The sequence below is a fragment of the Ahaetulla prasina genome, chromosome 4, assembly GCF_028640845.1.
Source record: "Ahaetulla prasina isolate Xishuangbanna chromosome 4, ASM2864084v1, whole genome shotgun sequence".
Classification (NCBI taxonomy): domain Eukaryota; kingdom Metazoa; phylum Chordata; class Lepidosauria; order Squamata; family Colubridae; genus Ahaetulla; species Ahaetulla prasina.
Window position 1 is genome coordinate 31,581,153 of NC_080542.1, and position 15,509 is coordinate 31,596,661.

The 15,509-nt window shown below is 38.8% G+C and overlaps 1 protein-coding gene across 1 annotated transcript; it reads right to left on the reverse strand.

Annotated features, from left to right (window-relative positions):
- Window positions 1–5,047: 5,047 nt before the first annotated feature.
- On the reverse strand, window positions 5,048–5,974 carry LOC131197447 (olfactory receptor 14A16-like). The gene has a single exon (XM_058181525.1). The coding sequence runs from the start codon at window positions 5,960–5,962 to the stop codon at window positions 5,048–5,050; it is 915 nt and encodes a 304-aa protein (XP_058037508.1). The 5' UTR covers window positions 5,963–5,974.
- Window positions 5,975–15,509: the final 9,535 nt, after the last annotated feature.

Genomic DNA, 15,509 nt, shown 5'->3' on the forward strand with positions numbered 1-15,509 from the left:
AGCGCTTTTCTGTAAGGCTTTGTTGCCGCCTTGTAGTCAGCGCAAATTCTAATTGACCCGTCCGATTTGATGGGGTGACGATTGGCGCCTCCCACTTTGCGTGATCGACTGGCACCAAAACCCCTGATTAATGAGCTTGTCCAGCTCCTTATCAATTTTTGGTTTTAGGGCAAAGGACCTCCTCGCCTTAAGCCTAATGGGGGCTACCTGGGGTCTAAGTTGAAGGAAATAGGGGTCCCTTGTACTTGCCCAGGCAGTCCTTGAAGACATCTTCGAACTCGTTAAAGAGAATGTCTTTCAAATTGCAGTCACTTCTGTAGATGCCAGTCACTCCCATGCCCAGGGCACGAAACCAGTCTAGTCCCAACAGACTGGGCAGAGTTCCTTCACGATCGTGATGGGCAGGGTCTTTTGTGAGGCCGTGACCGACTGGACGGAGGTGGTCCCTCAACAGGGATGCGATTCCCTGGTAGTCGTGGCACTGAGCCGCTTGTGTTGCAGATGGCGCTCGACGGACGGCAGCGACTTCGCCAGTGTCCCAGGACATGATGGTGATCGCTGATCCCGTGTCTACTTCAAGCCTGCACCGTACTCTCGATCTTGGGCTTTGTGAAAATCTTCTTTTCCACTTTGGTTGAGGCGCGCCTATAATGACAGTCGTTTGGTTAGACTTGCGCCTTTCTTGTTTGAACCAATCGGGCCGCCTTTCCGGTTCCGCTTTTGATTGGCCGATTTGAATTTTCAAGGAAGGTTGGGCCGCTCTGCAAACCTGAGCTAAGTGTCCTTTCTTCCCACACCGCATGTTGCCTTTTAAACCTGCAGCGTTGGCGCTGATGCTGCCCTCCGCAGCTTCCGACTCGCCACGGTCCTCAGTGTCGCGTTTCCGTCCGGCAGACCCTTCTCATCCTCGCCTCACCTTCGGATTCGGACTGAATCTCCTCCTGGTGTACTGGCGCTGGCTTTGCGCCGCCTTGGATTGAAGAGGCTTTTGCAGAGTCTCTGCTGCTTTAGTAGACATTTCGTGTGCTCTGGCTTCGCCCAGAGCGGTGGCTAGTCAGGTTGCTCCTGGCTAGCAGTCGCCGCCAGAGGCGGATGTCCTGACCTCGGATGAGTTGCTCGAGTAGCACTTCGCCCAAGTCTCGGTATCCGCAGTCCTTGGACGCTTTCTTAAAGCGCCATGTAGTCACCGGCGGACTCGCCTCCATCTGTCTACGCTTCCGAATTCAAACCGCTGCACGTATTTGGACGGCGCGTGCGAAATGGTTCTTCAGCAAAGTCTGCAGAGCCACGATACCGATTGTATCGGCGTTGGCTCTGCCAGGGCTTCCGCAATCTCGACCTCCGGCCCGCAATGGCTTAGGAAGTAAGCCCGCTTATGGTTATCAGGGATCCCTGTAGTTCGCTTTTAGAAAGTCAAACGGGTCATATATGTTCCCATTTCTCCTTGCCGGGTTGTACGGTGCGGGTGGCGTGTTGCCATTTCCGCTTCTGCCCTGAGTTTGCTGGGTTCGGGACTAGCGTGCTTCAGCTCGGTTCTGGTTCTCCTTAGCCTCGAGATCCCACCTTCGTCGCCAATGTTAAGTTCGAAGTAACGAGGCTGGAGACCAGGGTAGTGACAACAGCTCTTTAATATAGGGTGAACCCAGCAACAGGCTGGGGAAAACCTCTCCTTTTATACAGTTCTGTTGAGGTTTCGCCCAATCAGCAACGTGTTGATTTCCTCAAATATTTAAAGGCACAACTGGTTTCTCTTCCCAGATGATAGCGTGCCACCCTATTTGAAGATCATGTCCTTCTAATGTCAACAGTCTTCTATTTTTGAGATGCATCCAATCACTTACCCAGACCAGCAACGCTGCTTGTTGATATTTCTCCCAATCTGGAAGGCCGAATCCCCCCTCCTCTCTTTTGCATCTCTCAATAGTTTTAATCTAATTCTCGGTTTTTTGCCTTGCCATATAAATTTGCTATAATTCTATTCAAATTTGTAAAAAAATCTTTTTTTGAGCCAAATTGGTATACATTGGAACAAATATAGTATTTTAGGTAGCACTTTCATCTTGATTGCAGCGATCCTTCCCATAAAAGAGAGTTGCAATCTTCCCCATCTCTCTAGGTCAATTTTGATTTGTTCAATCAGTTTATCATAATTCTCTTCTTGATGTTAATTGAATCCCCAAGTACCTGATTTTTTTGGCTATTTGAATATCTGTTTTCCCTTCTAATTCTTTTTTTTTTTTGCTCCTCTATCATATTTTTAACTAACATTTTTGTTTTATCCTTATTTATCTTTAAGCTAGTTATCTCCCCATATTCCTCCAGTATTTCCATCAGCCGTATACCAGACTTCAGTAGCTCCTCAATAATAAAGGCCAGGTCATCTGCAAATGCTTGCACCCTGAAGATTTCATTTTTAATTCTCAAACCGCTAATTTGATTGTCTTCACAAATTACTTTATTCAGTGTTTCTAAGGATAAAATAAACAGTAGCAGTGACAGTGGACAGCCCTGTCTCATCCCTTTCTGGATTTGAAAATTCATTGTTGTTTCCTCATTAATTACAACTTTTGCTTCTTGTTCTGAGTAGATTGCTCCATACATCTTTATAAATTTGTTCCCAAAATCCATATATTTTAATTGATTCAAGATAAATTCCCATTTGACATTATCAAATGCCTTTTGCACATCTGCAAATATTAATACCATCTGTTTTTCGTTGTGGGACTCATAGTGTTCTATAATATTTAATATTGTTCTAATATTATTCCTAATATGTCGTCCTGGCAAAAAACCATTTTGATCTGAGTGGATAAAATTTTCTAAGAAATTCTTACGTCTTTTGGCCATAATTGTCATAAAAATTTTATAATCAGAGTCTATAGTTTTTGATATGTGTAAAGTCAGAATTTTCCTTTGGAATCAGTGTAACTGTCGCTTCCTTCCAGGAAGTTGGAATTTTTGCCTCATTTAAAACGTCATTACATACATCTAACAGGACAGAACTCAGTACCCCCTGATGGTTCTTATATATTTCTGATGGTAACCCATCTGGTCTTTTGCTTTTTGATTTCCACCATTAGTTCTGATAGTGTTACCTTTTTATTTAGTATCTCCTTATATTCTATCGGGACTTTGGGCAGTCCTGTTTTCTGAAAATAATTCCAAATTCTATCTTCCCCAATCTTTTCTTTATCCTCATATAATTTTTTAAAGAACTCATACGCTACAACTTTCTTTTCTTCATTTCAGTACATCATTTTACCCTCATCATTATATAGTTTATTAATCCATCTGGCACCTCTCTTTTTCTGTGGTCTATATGCTAGCCACCACCCTGGCTTATTTGCATTCTCATAAAAAGTCTGTTTGGCACCTTTAATTTGCTGGGCTAACCCCTCTTTTTCAATAATATTTAGTTTATGTTTAATTTTCCCCATTCTCTGTTTGAACTCTAATTTATTTGGTTTCTTTTGTAGTTCCTTCTCCATTTCACTCAATTCTCTTTCTAGGTTTTCGTTCTTTTGTTTGTTTGTTTGTTTATTTTCCTTAGCCATGTACTCTATTGCGATTCCTCTCATGAAAGCTTTCACTGTATCCCAGAGATTTTGTATGTTTGTATTTTCTTTTTTATTATCTTGTAAGAATAAACTCATTTGTTCGTCCATTCTCTGTTGAAACTCAGTTTGGTTTAGGATTGCTTTTTTCAAGGTCCATTTTTTGTCCTATTTCTCAATGCTGTCACCTGGCCTTAACCCAGACTGAAAAGGATCCAGACAATCTATTTTAGCCAATATCCTCTGAAGCTAGCACCTATGCCCCTCTTCTCTGAAACAGGAGGTTGGTAACCAGGCAAATTTGACTAACAGACTTGGATTCAGGTGACCTCTTAATTATGTACTTCAAGGGAAGCAGCCTCACCCTCCCACAAGAAGGCAGTAATCACTGCTTGATCCACTGTATGGCCACTCTGGTGAGGCCTTAATTAACTTGTTTTCTGTAAAATAAGTTTGATTGAAGACCAAAAGAATTCATGATTCCACAGTTTTAAGACAGTCTTCCACTAACTTATAAGAACAGTGCATTCCAGCTAATTATTCCAAAATAGTTCATGTAAATTTTATATATTTCTGTTTTTCATAAAATGTACATTGATAGCTCAGATCAGGGTGTTAAACTCTATTTCATTGAGGGCTGAATCAGGGCTGTGTTTGACTTTGGGGGGGATGATGTGGCATGACCAGCTCGAAATCACTCATGTCAGAGGCACCTGTGGAGGCCCGAGCATTCTGCTAGTGAAAATGGGCTCCTGAGCTTCGTTTTTGGCTGGGATAGCCTTCTGCAACCCTCTGCCAGCAAAAATGAAGCCCGGGAGCATGCAGCCCTCCCAAGCTCCATTTTCACTGTCAGAGGCACTGCAGACTTTTCCAGGGTGGCTCCACTGACCAGATCTAAGCACCCATGGGCCAGCTCCAGCTCCCGGGTCTTGAGTTTGACATCCCTGGCTTAGATCCTAATTAAAATTGGAGAATATAAGAAACAGCAATGAAATCAGGACTACAGAGAACAAATGCTAAATCTGAAGTGGAATAAACTGCACACACAAAAAAATCTAGATAAAATATTCTTTAAATTCTATATAATTTTTTAAAAAACAGCTATATCAGAACTAAACTGGATGAGTGTAATAATGTTATTAAAGGACGTTTAGATAGGTTTATGCACCTACTTGCCTTTTTAAATCCTCTCTGTTATGTAAATATATATTTCATCTCAAAAAAAATCAATTTTACATGTCCTTCTAGCTCTTCTTAGTCATCTTTCCCTACTGACCTCTGCCTGATTGAATGGGTAGGGACTCAGGATATGGAATTATAGTTTACTAATTTCTTAAGCGCTATCATTGATCTGGAAGAATATGATGAAGCTCTATCTGTATCTCCAGATATTTTCCATTGTAATTGCATTTCCTTCTACTGAAAACTGAAGGCAAAGACAAAGAACATTCAATGCAAGGCAATAATAAAAAAAAAAAAGGTGAAGAAAAATGTCAGAATTTCCATAGTTTAGACAGTACAAGTTTGATATTCTTATTTCTCATGCTATAGATGATTGGATTGAATAGGGGTGGAAGTAAGGAATATAGGACAGTGAATACTAAATCCAAGTAAGATGGGGTGTTAGAGAGGGGTCTCAGGTAGGCCAGGTATGAAGTTATCAAAAGCATAGAAAATATTATAAGGTGAGGGAGACAAGTGGAAAAGGCCTTTTGCCTTCCTTTCATAGAAGGGATTCTCAACACTGCCTTGAAGATCATGACATAAGAAACAATGATCAAAATAAAACAACCTAATGCTCCAGTGAAACTGGCCACAAGAACTCCATCCTCAACTAGATTGAATCCAGAGCAAGATAGCTTTAGCAAGTATGGAATTTCACAGAAAAACTGGTTGACAACATTAGAACACAAAGGGATGTAAAAAGTGCCGGTGGTGTGCAACATTCCATAAAGTATTCCTGTAACCTCCAACAGAATCACTATTTTTATGCAGGCTTTCCAATTCATCACCATCTCATAGTGCAGTGGATGGCAAATGGCAACATATCGATCATATGCCATGACTGTGAGGAGAGATAATTCAAAACCTTCAAAGGAGACAAAGAGAAAGATTTGAGCAACACAAGCAAAGTAAGAGATGTGTCTGGTGTCCATGAGATAATTCATCATGGATTTAGGGACAATGACTGAAACAATGCCCAGGTCTTGCATAGCCAAATTCATTAGAAAGAAATACATAGGACTGTGTAGGCAATGGTCAAAAACTATTACAAAAATGATGAGAAGATTTGTTGTTGCTGTTGCCAGGTATAATATGAAGAATAAGAAGAAATATAGAAGCTGCAGTTGCCGATTTCGTGAGAATTCCAGCAGCAGAAAGTAAGAAAAAGTGGTTTGATTCTCCATATTTAATTTATGACATAACTGCAAGAAAGCACAGATAAGAAATATTATTAGAGAAAAACTATGTTTTGAATGTCCCTTTGATTGAAGAAAGACGATATATTTCAAAGTAAGAAAGTATGCACATAGTAAAAATGTTACAATGATGACTGGTGGATACCTTTTAATTTCATAAGTGCATAGAATATGCACCTGCACTCACTCACACATTCATAAATAGAGTGACAGAGGCAGACAGACAGAGAGTAGCAGAACAGTTTTTGGGAAATATAAGGGGTTCATGTAAAGAAATCTGTTACATGATTTGTGCTTTTTCCTCCCAGTTTACCTCATTTACTCATATTTTTTATATTGCTGACATTTTGTCTTTAAAGTATGTATGTAGCAGGTGATATGAGGAATAAAGATGAAATATTAAAAAATCCTCTCTTGCAAGCAACTTTACTTTTAGGAAAAAGTAAGTTTAGTTTGAAATAATAATAATAATAATAATAATAATAATAATAATAATAATAATAATAATAATAATAATAATAATAATAATAATAATAATAATAATAATAATTGGACCCGTGCCCCTCCTGGTTGGTACTGGCCATGCAGGAGGTGACACGAGGCTGGCTCCGGGGGATTATCAATGCTTCTCTGTTGGAGGGTTTTTTTCCTGCTGCCTTGAAAGAGACGGTAGTGAGACCCCTCCTCAAGAAGCCTTCCCTGGACCCAGCTGTTTTAGGAAATTATCGTCCGGTCTCCAACCTTCGCTTTGTGGCGAAGGTTGTAGAGAGTGTGGTGGCACGTCAATTACCCCAATACCTGGATGAAACTGTCTATCTAGACCCGTTCCAGTCTGGCTTTTGACCCGGATACAGTACAGAGACGGCTTTGGTCGCGTTGGTTGATGATCTCTGGAGAGCCAGGGACAGGGGTTATTCCTCTGCCCTGGTCCTATTAGACCTCTCAGCAGCTTTTGATACCATCGACCATGGTATCCTGCTGCACCGGCTGGGGAGTTTGGGAGTGGGAGGCACCGTCTATTGGTGGTTCTCCTCCTATCTCTCTGACCGATCACAGACGGTGTTGGCAGGGGGGCAGAGATCGACCCCGATGCGCCTCATGTGTGGGGTGCCGCAGTGGTCGACTCTCTCGCTTCTCCTGTTCAACATCTATATGAAGCTGCTGGGTGAGATCATCAGTGGTTTTGGGGTGAGGTACCAACTGCACGCTGATGATACGCAGCTGTACTTTTCCACCCCAGGCCACCCCAACGAAGCTATCGAAGTACTGTCCCGGTGTCTAGAAGCCGTACGGGTCTGGATGGGGAGAAACAGGCTCAAGCTTAATCCCTCCAAGACGGAGTGGCTGTGGATGCCGGAACCCCGGTACAGTCAGCTGCGGCTGCGGCTGACTGTTGGGGGCGAGTCATTGGCCCCGATGGAAAGAGTGCGCAACTTGGGCATTCTCCTGGATGGGCGGTTGTTTTTTAAAGATCGCTTGACGACCGTCTCCAGGAGAGCTTTTTATCAGGTCCACCTGATTCGCCAGTTGTGCCCCTTCCTTGACCGGGATGCCCTATGCACGGTCACTCATGCTCTTGTTACATCTCGCTTGGACTACTGCAATGCTCTCTACATGGGGCTCCCCTTGAAGAGCACCCGGAGGCTCCAGTTAGTCCAGAATGCAGCTGCGCGGGTGATAGAGGGAGCGGTTCGGAGCTCCCATGTAACACCCATCCTGCGCAGACTGCACTGGCTGCCTGTTGTCTTCCGGGTGCGCTTCAAGGTATTGGTTACTTACTGGGATACTTACGGGACTGTCTACTACCATCTTGTACCTCCCATCGAACTGTGCATTCTCACAGAGAGGGACTTCTTAGAGTGCCATCAGCCAAGCAATGTTGACTGGCGGCCCCCAGGGGAAGGGCCTTCTCTGTGGGGGCTCCTACCCTGTGGAACGAACTTCCCCCTGGACTTCGACAACTACCAGACCTTCGGACCTTTCGCCGCGAACTTAAGACTTATCTATTCCGTCTCACAGGACTGGCTTGAATTTTAATTTTGTAGTTGATTTTATGGGTTTTAATTTTTATTAATTTTATAGGGTTTGATTGTATTTTAAAATTGGGCCAAATTTAATAAGTTTTTTAACGTCTGTTTTTAGCATTGTATGTGTTCCCATTGTATTTTATCTTGGCTGTAAACAAGATAAATTATTATTATTATCATTATCATTATCATTATCATTATCATTATCATTATTATTAATGGTATTTTATTGCAATATAATAATGTGCTGCCTAAATAGTGTTTTTTTTAAAGATCATTCCTTGCCAAACCATTCATTGATAAGTGTTGAACTGGAGTTTGCTTTCTTGAATTTTTTCACAGGCATGATATAGTTCTCATTCTCTATTTCTCTAAAAAAATTACAATCTTCCCATCAAATATAATCAAATCATGTTTTTGACCCATAATTTTTAAGTAAAAATTAAATTGACACAACCTGCAATAACCATGACTTTTTAAAGATCAGTGTTCTTTTGAGTAATGTTACTCAACCATTTGTCAACAACTAGACAAACCGTGGGTCATTTTTCTTTCCATGTATAATATAGGCTTCTGCTGGCTCTGCACACCTTATGTCCATCAGGAGTGTCCCAGTGAAGCCACCTCCTCCTTTTTGACTGACCAATGAAACTGCCTGGGACTTTGCTGGAGGAAAGGTAATTTTCTTACTGAATTCCTCAAAATGCCAGAGCTTTTAATGCGCTGCCTTCACTAGTAAACTTATCAAAAATTCAGGGAGATATTGGTTATGTTCTCTAATGAAAAGAGCAGAAAATAGTACATGTTGAATTGAATAACAGTGAAAGTTCATGAGTGTTTATGACATTTTGTATTATTGTATGTCATAAAATACTTTATGATAATGTTTATGTCACATTTTTTAATAATTATTTTTATAAAATTTGCTTTTCGGATACATTCTCTAAGTTAGCTCATTTAAGGTATCTTGCCCAGCTTTGCCAAATAGAGGTTATGGGAATAAGAATTTTAGTAGTATATAAATGAAGAAAGAATTTCAGAAATGCCACCATACATTGTCCCTTAAATGTAAATGGAGCTAAAAATAAGGTCAGAGATATTAACTTAGCTATTAGGGATCAGATCTTCCAATAGTTTCTACATTTCTACACTCCATAAATGTAATTTTTTTTCAGATAGCATAAGGGAGAGATATTATCATTTAAAATACACATTAGTTTTATTGCTTAGGAAGCATATACAATCCCAATCCACACACAAATACTCATTATTTTAATTAAGCATATATTTTTTTTGTATCTAAGTTCCTCAAAATTATCCCTCTTTGTTTCCTCTCTCAACTCACATAACATATTAAATCAGTAGGTTATGTCATTATTTTTAAAAAATTCTCTTTCCAATGTTAACATTATAGAATTGAGATAACAAATAGTAAAGTCAGAAATATTTAACTAAATGACAATTCGCTCCTGGAAATGACTTTAATATTAAATGTTCAGTATAAAAATCACTTACTACTTTTCTTCATAGAATTTGCAACTTTGATGAACACTTTTTAGACTGTGAAATAAAGCTTCAGTATTGGGTAAGTACTATCCAACTTTTGTTGGGCACAGGTATACTGATATATCCTCAGTGGGAAAGATTGAATGTATATTTAGCAAGCTTATTTTATTTTTTCCCTCAAGACTTCATTACACAGAATAAGTGCACACAATCAAAATTATACAAAATATTAACATAAACATCTTATTAATATAATTAGCAATTAGCAGCTTCTGTTACCCATGTTCCAATATGAATTGTGAGAAGTTATGTGTGAGATATGTTCTATCAGTCCATGATAGAAAGTGTCCTCACATACTGCATTACACTATGGTACCCTGGTTTAACTGCTGTGGACAGGAAAGCACTACAGAGAGTGATCAATTCAGCACAAGAAACCATTGGTTGCCCTCTAACACCAGTGGATGACATTGCCAGTTTTGCTGCTTTAGCAGACTAAGGAAGATACTTAGAGATAATTCACACCCTGGTCAGTGTCTCTTCCCACTTCTACCATCGGGAAGAAGACATTGAAGCATAGCCAGCCAAACAAATAGATTTAAAAATAGTTTCTATTTTTGGGCTATCAGACTCTTAAACACAACCACAATCACTCCATGCACATGCGGAAACGTATGACTAGTTTTTCTTTTTCTTTCTTTATCTTTTTCCCCCCTAATTACTTGCATAGGGATTATTCTTTATACTATTTATGTTGTTTGTATTTTTTGTCATGGATTGCACCAGTGAGGCTAAAACCAATTTTGTTGTATACATGATGTAAAATGACAATAAAGGCTATACTATGTCTCATTGTCTAGGTTTCTATTTTAAAATTTTCTTTTAAGAGATTCCATCCTTGTCAGCCTTTTGAAGTAGACTAGATGAGGAAACATCCTCTACAAGGAGATCAGATTTACAATGTACTTTACAAACTGAAAAGAATATCCCTACTTTCTTCTTGCACCTAATTTAAAAATCATCATAATCAAGATCTTTCAGAGTCTAATTAAGAGATTGCATGAATTACTTCATCTATAATTTCAGAAATTGGTTTAAAGTTTTTTATTTTTTTATTTTTTACAAATATATCAATTCATGAACAGTGTGATACCTGGGTGTCATATATTCTAATACAAGTAAAACTGATAAAGGTAATCATAATTATTATATTCAATCAACTTATGTTTTTCTAATACACATCAAGAGAAATTCAGTAGCACTTGTCTAGTTCTGGTTTTCTGTTGGCCCATCTTTAATCTAACTCTTGAAGCATTTTGGATTTGAAGTATTCTTAAGTGTTTAATCTGACAATGCTGGTAATTCCAAGAGTGCCATGGGTAAAAAAGGGACCATCAGTGTATAGTGTTTGTGAATTCATTTTATGTATTTGCTTCCTCTTATAGAAATGTCACATACAGGCAGCAAGCCTAAATCAGGATAAAAAGACAGCTGCAATGAGCTGTTCCTAAATTTTCCTGCTTTTGGGGATTCTTGTCAAGAGAAGTATACTTTAAATTAATTTGGGAAGTAGTTTCTTATTTTCTTGATCAAAAATGCATAGTCACTAACAGAAGGGTTGGACCTCCTTTCATTAAAGGAAATGATCAAATCTCAATTTACAATATTTTACAGTGAAATCATGAAGATAAAAAAAAGGAATGAAATCATTAGACTTCTTTTGAAAAGCAATAAAAGCAAATTAGAAAAAATACAAGAAGAAATAACAATATAAGAGACACAAATGATTGCCATTATTAGCAATCTAGTATTAGCAATGGCTAGTACTATCGCGATGCATCTTGAAAATGGGTTCCAAATCCAAATCTACAATGGGCGTAGTCCCATTAAATCCCCATTAAAAGAAGATGCAGGAAGAAACTGAACATTATTATCCAAAATAAGAACCTCAATATTTTGTTAAATAAGAGTGCTGTGGTGGCATAGTGATGAACAAGCTCTCCTCCCACTCAGAATGTTAAGATTTTAATACTAGGTAGTGGCAATCTCTCTCTCTTATGGCATGAAAAAAATGTTTGCTGTGGACTCTGCATAGTGTTAGGAAGGATATCCAACCAATAACTCCTCAGCTCCATCCAGTTGTCCTGACTCTACCCGAATTAAGAGATTACATGATCATAAAAGGGAGGTTTTGATGTTTTGTTAAATAAAACAGGTAATTGCAATCTAAAGATTTTGCATTGCAAAGGCATACATTTACAGAAAGCATTCTATCAGCTTGTGAATATTCCAAGGTCTGAATTTATTTTTAGTGTATTGTGAAATGAATAACACTTTGCAGTGATGAAGAATATATGCAACTCAAGATTGGACTGGGTTATTGTGATCAAGTGATACTTAAAATCACTCTTCTTGCCTTGATACACAAATTCATCTGATCTTACTTCATTTACTGTGGTTTGACTGCTGGTAGCCTCTATAAAACAAAAAGTGATGTTATAAAATCTGCAGCTATTTTCAAACCCTGTCTACTTGTCCTTGGCTATTTCTGTGATGTATTGTGCATCTCTTAGTTTAATTTGAGCCTTATTTAATACAGATCACAATATCCACCTTTCACTCTTCTATCAATGTGTAAAATTTTAAAAAGCAGGTGTTAAATGTAACTTTGTATTAAAGGCCAGCTTAATATCTGAAAAGGTTGATGGTGCCAGGCAGTCTACATTATGACTGAGAAACTGCACTGGTTTTTCTGAATCAAGAATGGATTTAGGAATAATTAATTTTCTGTGCTGTGCCTTACATAACAGTATTCTGCTTTCTCTGGAAGAAAATGGGTTGATTATATTCATTTGAAAGCAGCCAACTTTTTCTGAATCTACCCCCATGTTTCCCCAAAATAAGACTGTATCTTATTTTCTTTTGGGGGCACGAGGGCTTATTTTCAGGGGTTGTTTTACTTTTTTTTAATGTACTGGAGGTCCACTTCTTCTGCTTGCTTGGAACAGGGCAAGAGGCTATGAGGCATGCCAGTGCCAGCATCATGAGGCAAGGGGGTGAAGCTGCCCCACATACCCTGCTCCAGCTTACCTCAGGGCCCCTGCAGCCAAGTCATCCATGTTCCGACACCTGTCTCACCTCGTGGCTGCAGCACCAGCACACCGCTCGGCCTCCTGGTCCACTGTGTGGCTGTGAGCAAGCAGAAGTGGGCCAATGGCCACGTGGGCTCCTGCTGCCCATGGCTGCCAATGCTGCCACAATGAGGCAGGTATTGTGGTATGGATGGCCTGGATGTGGGGCGCTGAGATAAGTTGGTATGGGACAAATGGGGCAGCTCCACCACCCTGCCTTGCCTTGTGGCTGTGGCACCACAAGCAGCCAGATGGAATGGGGTGGTGGTTGTGCAGGCTCCTACTTAGGGCTTATTTTGGTGGGTAGAGCTTATATTAGGCACATATGCAAAACATGTTAGGATTTATTTTCAGGGTAGGGCTCATTTTCAGGGAAGCAGGGTACTTTTAGTTTTCTGAAATAATATTTTTGTCTGCCCTTCCATTTAATGATCACAGAAAGGCTAGCTCAGCCTTTGTAAGCTTTTGAAATGAAGTCATTCTTGTTTTAAGCTCTTCTCCACTGAGGTTACATTAAATATTTGGAAAAAGAAATGAAAAGTAGCATTACTGAAATAATCAAAACTGAAAAATAAAGATCCCTTTTTAAAAGACCCTTCAAACCTGAAACTCCCAGACTTATCAAGTTGTATTATATAATACTTCGGAAAACAGATCTTCAGTAACAATTAAGTAACATTGAAGTTAAAATCCTATAATCACCTGGCAATAAAACCCATCAAATTCAGTGGCAACAAATAAACAAATCAGGACTATTCTGTAATTAATAACGTAATACTATTCATGATGACAGCTTGTTTAAATTTAAATGAGTTTTGTGTCAGGGTTCCAAGTAACACCCTCAATCAAGTAAGACTCTGAGGCAATCAATTCCTCAAAGAGCCTTTTTATTGGAGATGCTATATTGGCAGATTCTGGGAAAACCCGAATCTGAAAGCTCCTGAGTTTTCCCCACCCAAAAGAAAGTCAAAGTCCCTCCCCTGTACCCACATGTCCATCACATGGTCCAATCAATCCACTGTACCAACTGGAGATGCCTCCTAGTCATGCCACTCCAGGTGCAGGCTGAATGTCCTTGACTCTCAGAGAAAAGAATGTTGTTATCATTAAATAACTCTACCAACTCCATGCCACCCCACTCCCACTTTCCCACAGCATAAATGTGGCCTCCAGAGCTGACATTCTGCACATTCACTTTTTTACAATATCTTTCATATATTGCTGAGAACCTGTACTTTTCCTGAATTTCTATAATATCTAGACAGGTATAGTTGTTTTTCAAACACAACATTCCCTGGGGCTACATGAAAAAAAAATCCCATTTGAGAAAAAGAAACCATTGGGGTTGTTATCATTGTTCCTTGGTGAAAATAGTGAATGAAAATAATTGTTGATATTCATGGCCTTGAAAGCAGATACTTTGACAAGGTTGAGAGGTTTACCAATAATAACTGTAAACATAATAATAAATTAGTCACAGATAATAAATAAACTACAGAGCTTATATAAACATTAAAGCATAAATATACATGATCAAATTCTTAAAAGCTTGCTAAAAGAATAAATAAAAAATTAAGAATGTTTAAAGTTTAAAAGTAAAGGTGAAGTTTATGACCTTATACTGCAAAGCCTTTCTTCTTCAGTTATACAGAATCAACCTGAGGTGACCATGGCTGCATTTTATCTTCAGGTAACTAACATGAGTGTCAGCAGGTACTTCTCATACTCAGGCAGATAGCATCAGCAGGACATCACAAAGGGTAGTCTTTGATCTCTGTGCAAAGCTCCATCACAAGTTAAGCAAGGCTAGCAGTTCAGAAACCCGTCTGAATAAGTCAGGGCTTAGACTGAAAACAACCTTTTATGTTTCTTTAGTTGAAGATCGAAGACAAGGAACAAGAAATGCTGGTAGGACTTTAGATTATGTTAATAATTTACAGATCTTCTTTCAGATCTCTGAAGTTTTATACTTTATGCAGTTTTTTTCAAGTTAGAAAACAGAATTTAAAAGTGATAGTGAGTTTGTAAATAAATATATTTAGAATAGAATAGAATAGAATTCTTTATTGGCCAAGTGTGATTGGACACAAAGGAATTTGTCTTTGGTGCAGATGCTCTCTGTGTACATAAAGAACAATAAAATACATTCATTAAGAATCATAAAATAGAACACTTAGTGATAGCCATTGGTTACTAATAAGCAGAAGGCTTTGTACATGCACAGAAGGCTTTGTGAACGGGTGAAGTCTGCGCACATTTGCAAACCAGTAGGAAAGGTAAATGAATTTCACCTCTGCCATAAAGTGTCAGCTGGTGAGGACTAGACAATGGACCTTTTCTGCAGTAGACCCTGTTCTGTGGGATATCCTCCCCTCAGAGGTTACAATGGCCCCGACCTTATTGGTCTTTGATAAACCTTAAAAACATTGCTGTGTTCCTGAGTTTTGGGTACTGAATTTGCTAAGGAACCTATTTCTTATTATCTATTAACTATCTTGGCTGCTGTGTATATACACTTTGTGATGTTTTTATTGTTCGTAAAGGTTTTTTTGTACGGTTTTATACTTTTGGAATTGTAAGCTTCTTAGAATCATTGATTCAACGGTAGAAATTGTTTAAATAATAAATACATAGATGATAGATCAATAGATTAATTAGATAGATGATAGATAGACAGGCAGTTGTAGATAAAATATCAATAGAATATAATAATGTTATAAATAAAAATGATTTTCACCCAGGGATACCTTACAATAATGTATGTCTAGTACTTTTCAAGTTGTGCATTATATCATGAAATAATCTTCCATTTGGAGTTTTAAAAATAGGAGCCGTCAGGAGCTGTTTGAGACAGAACAAAATTTTAGCTCT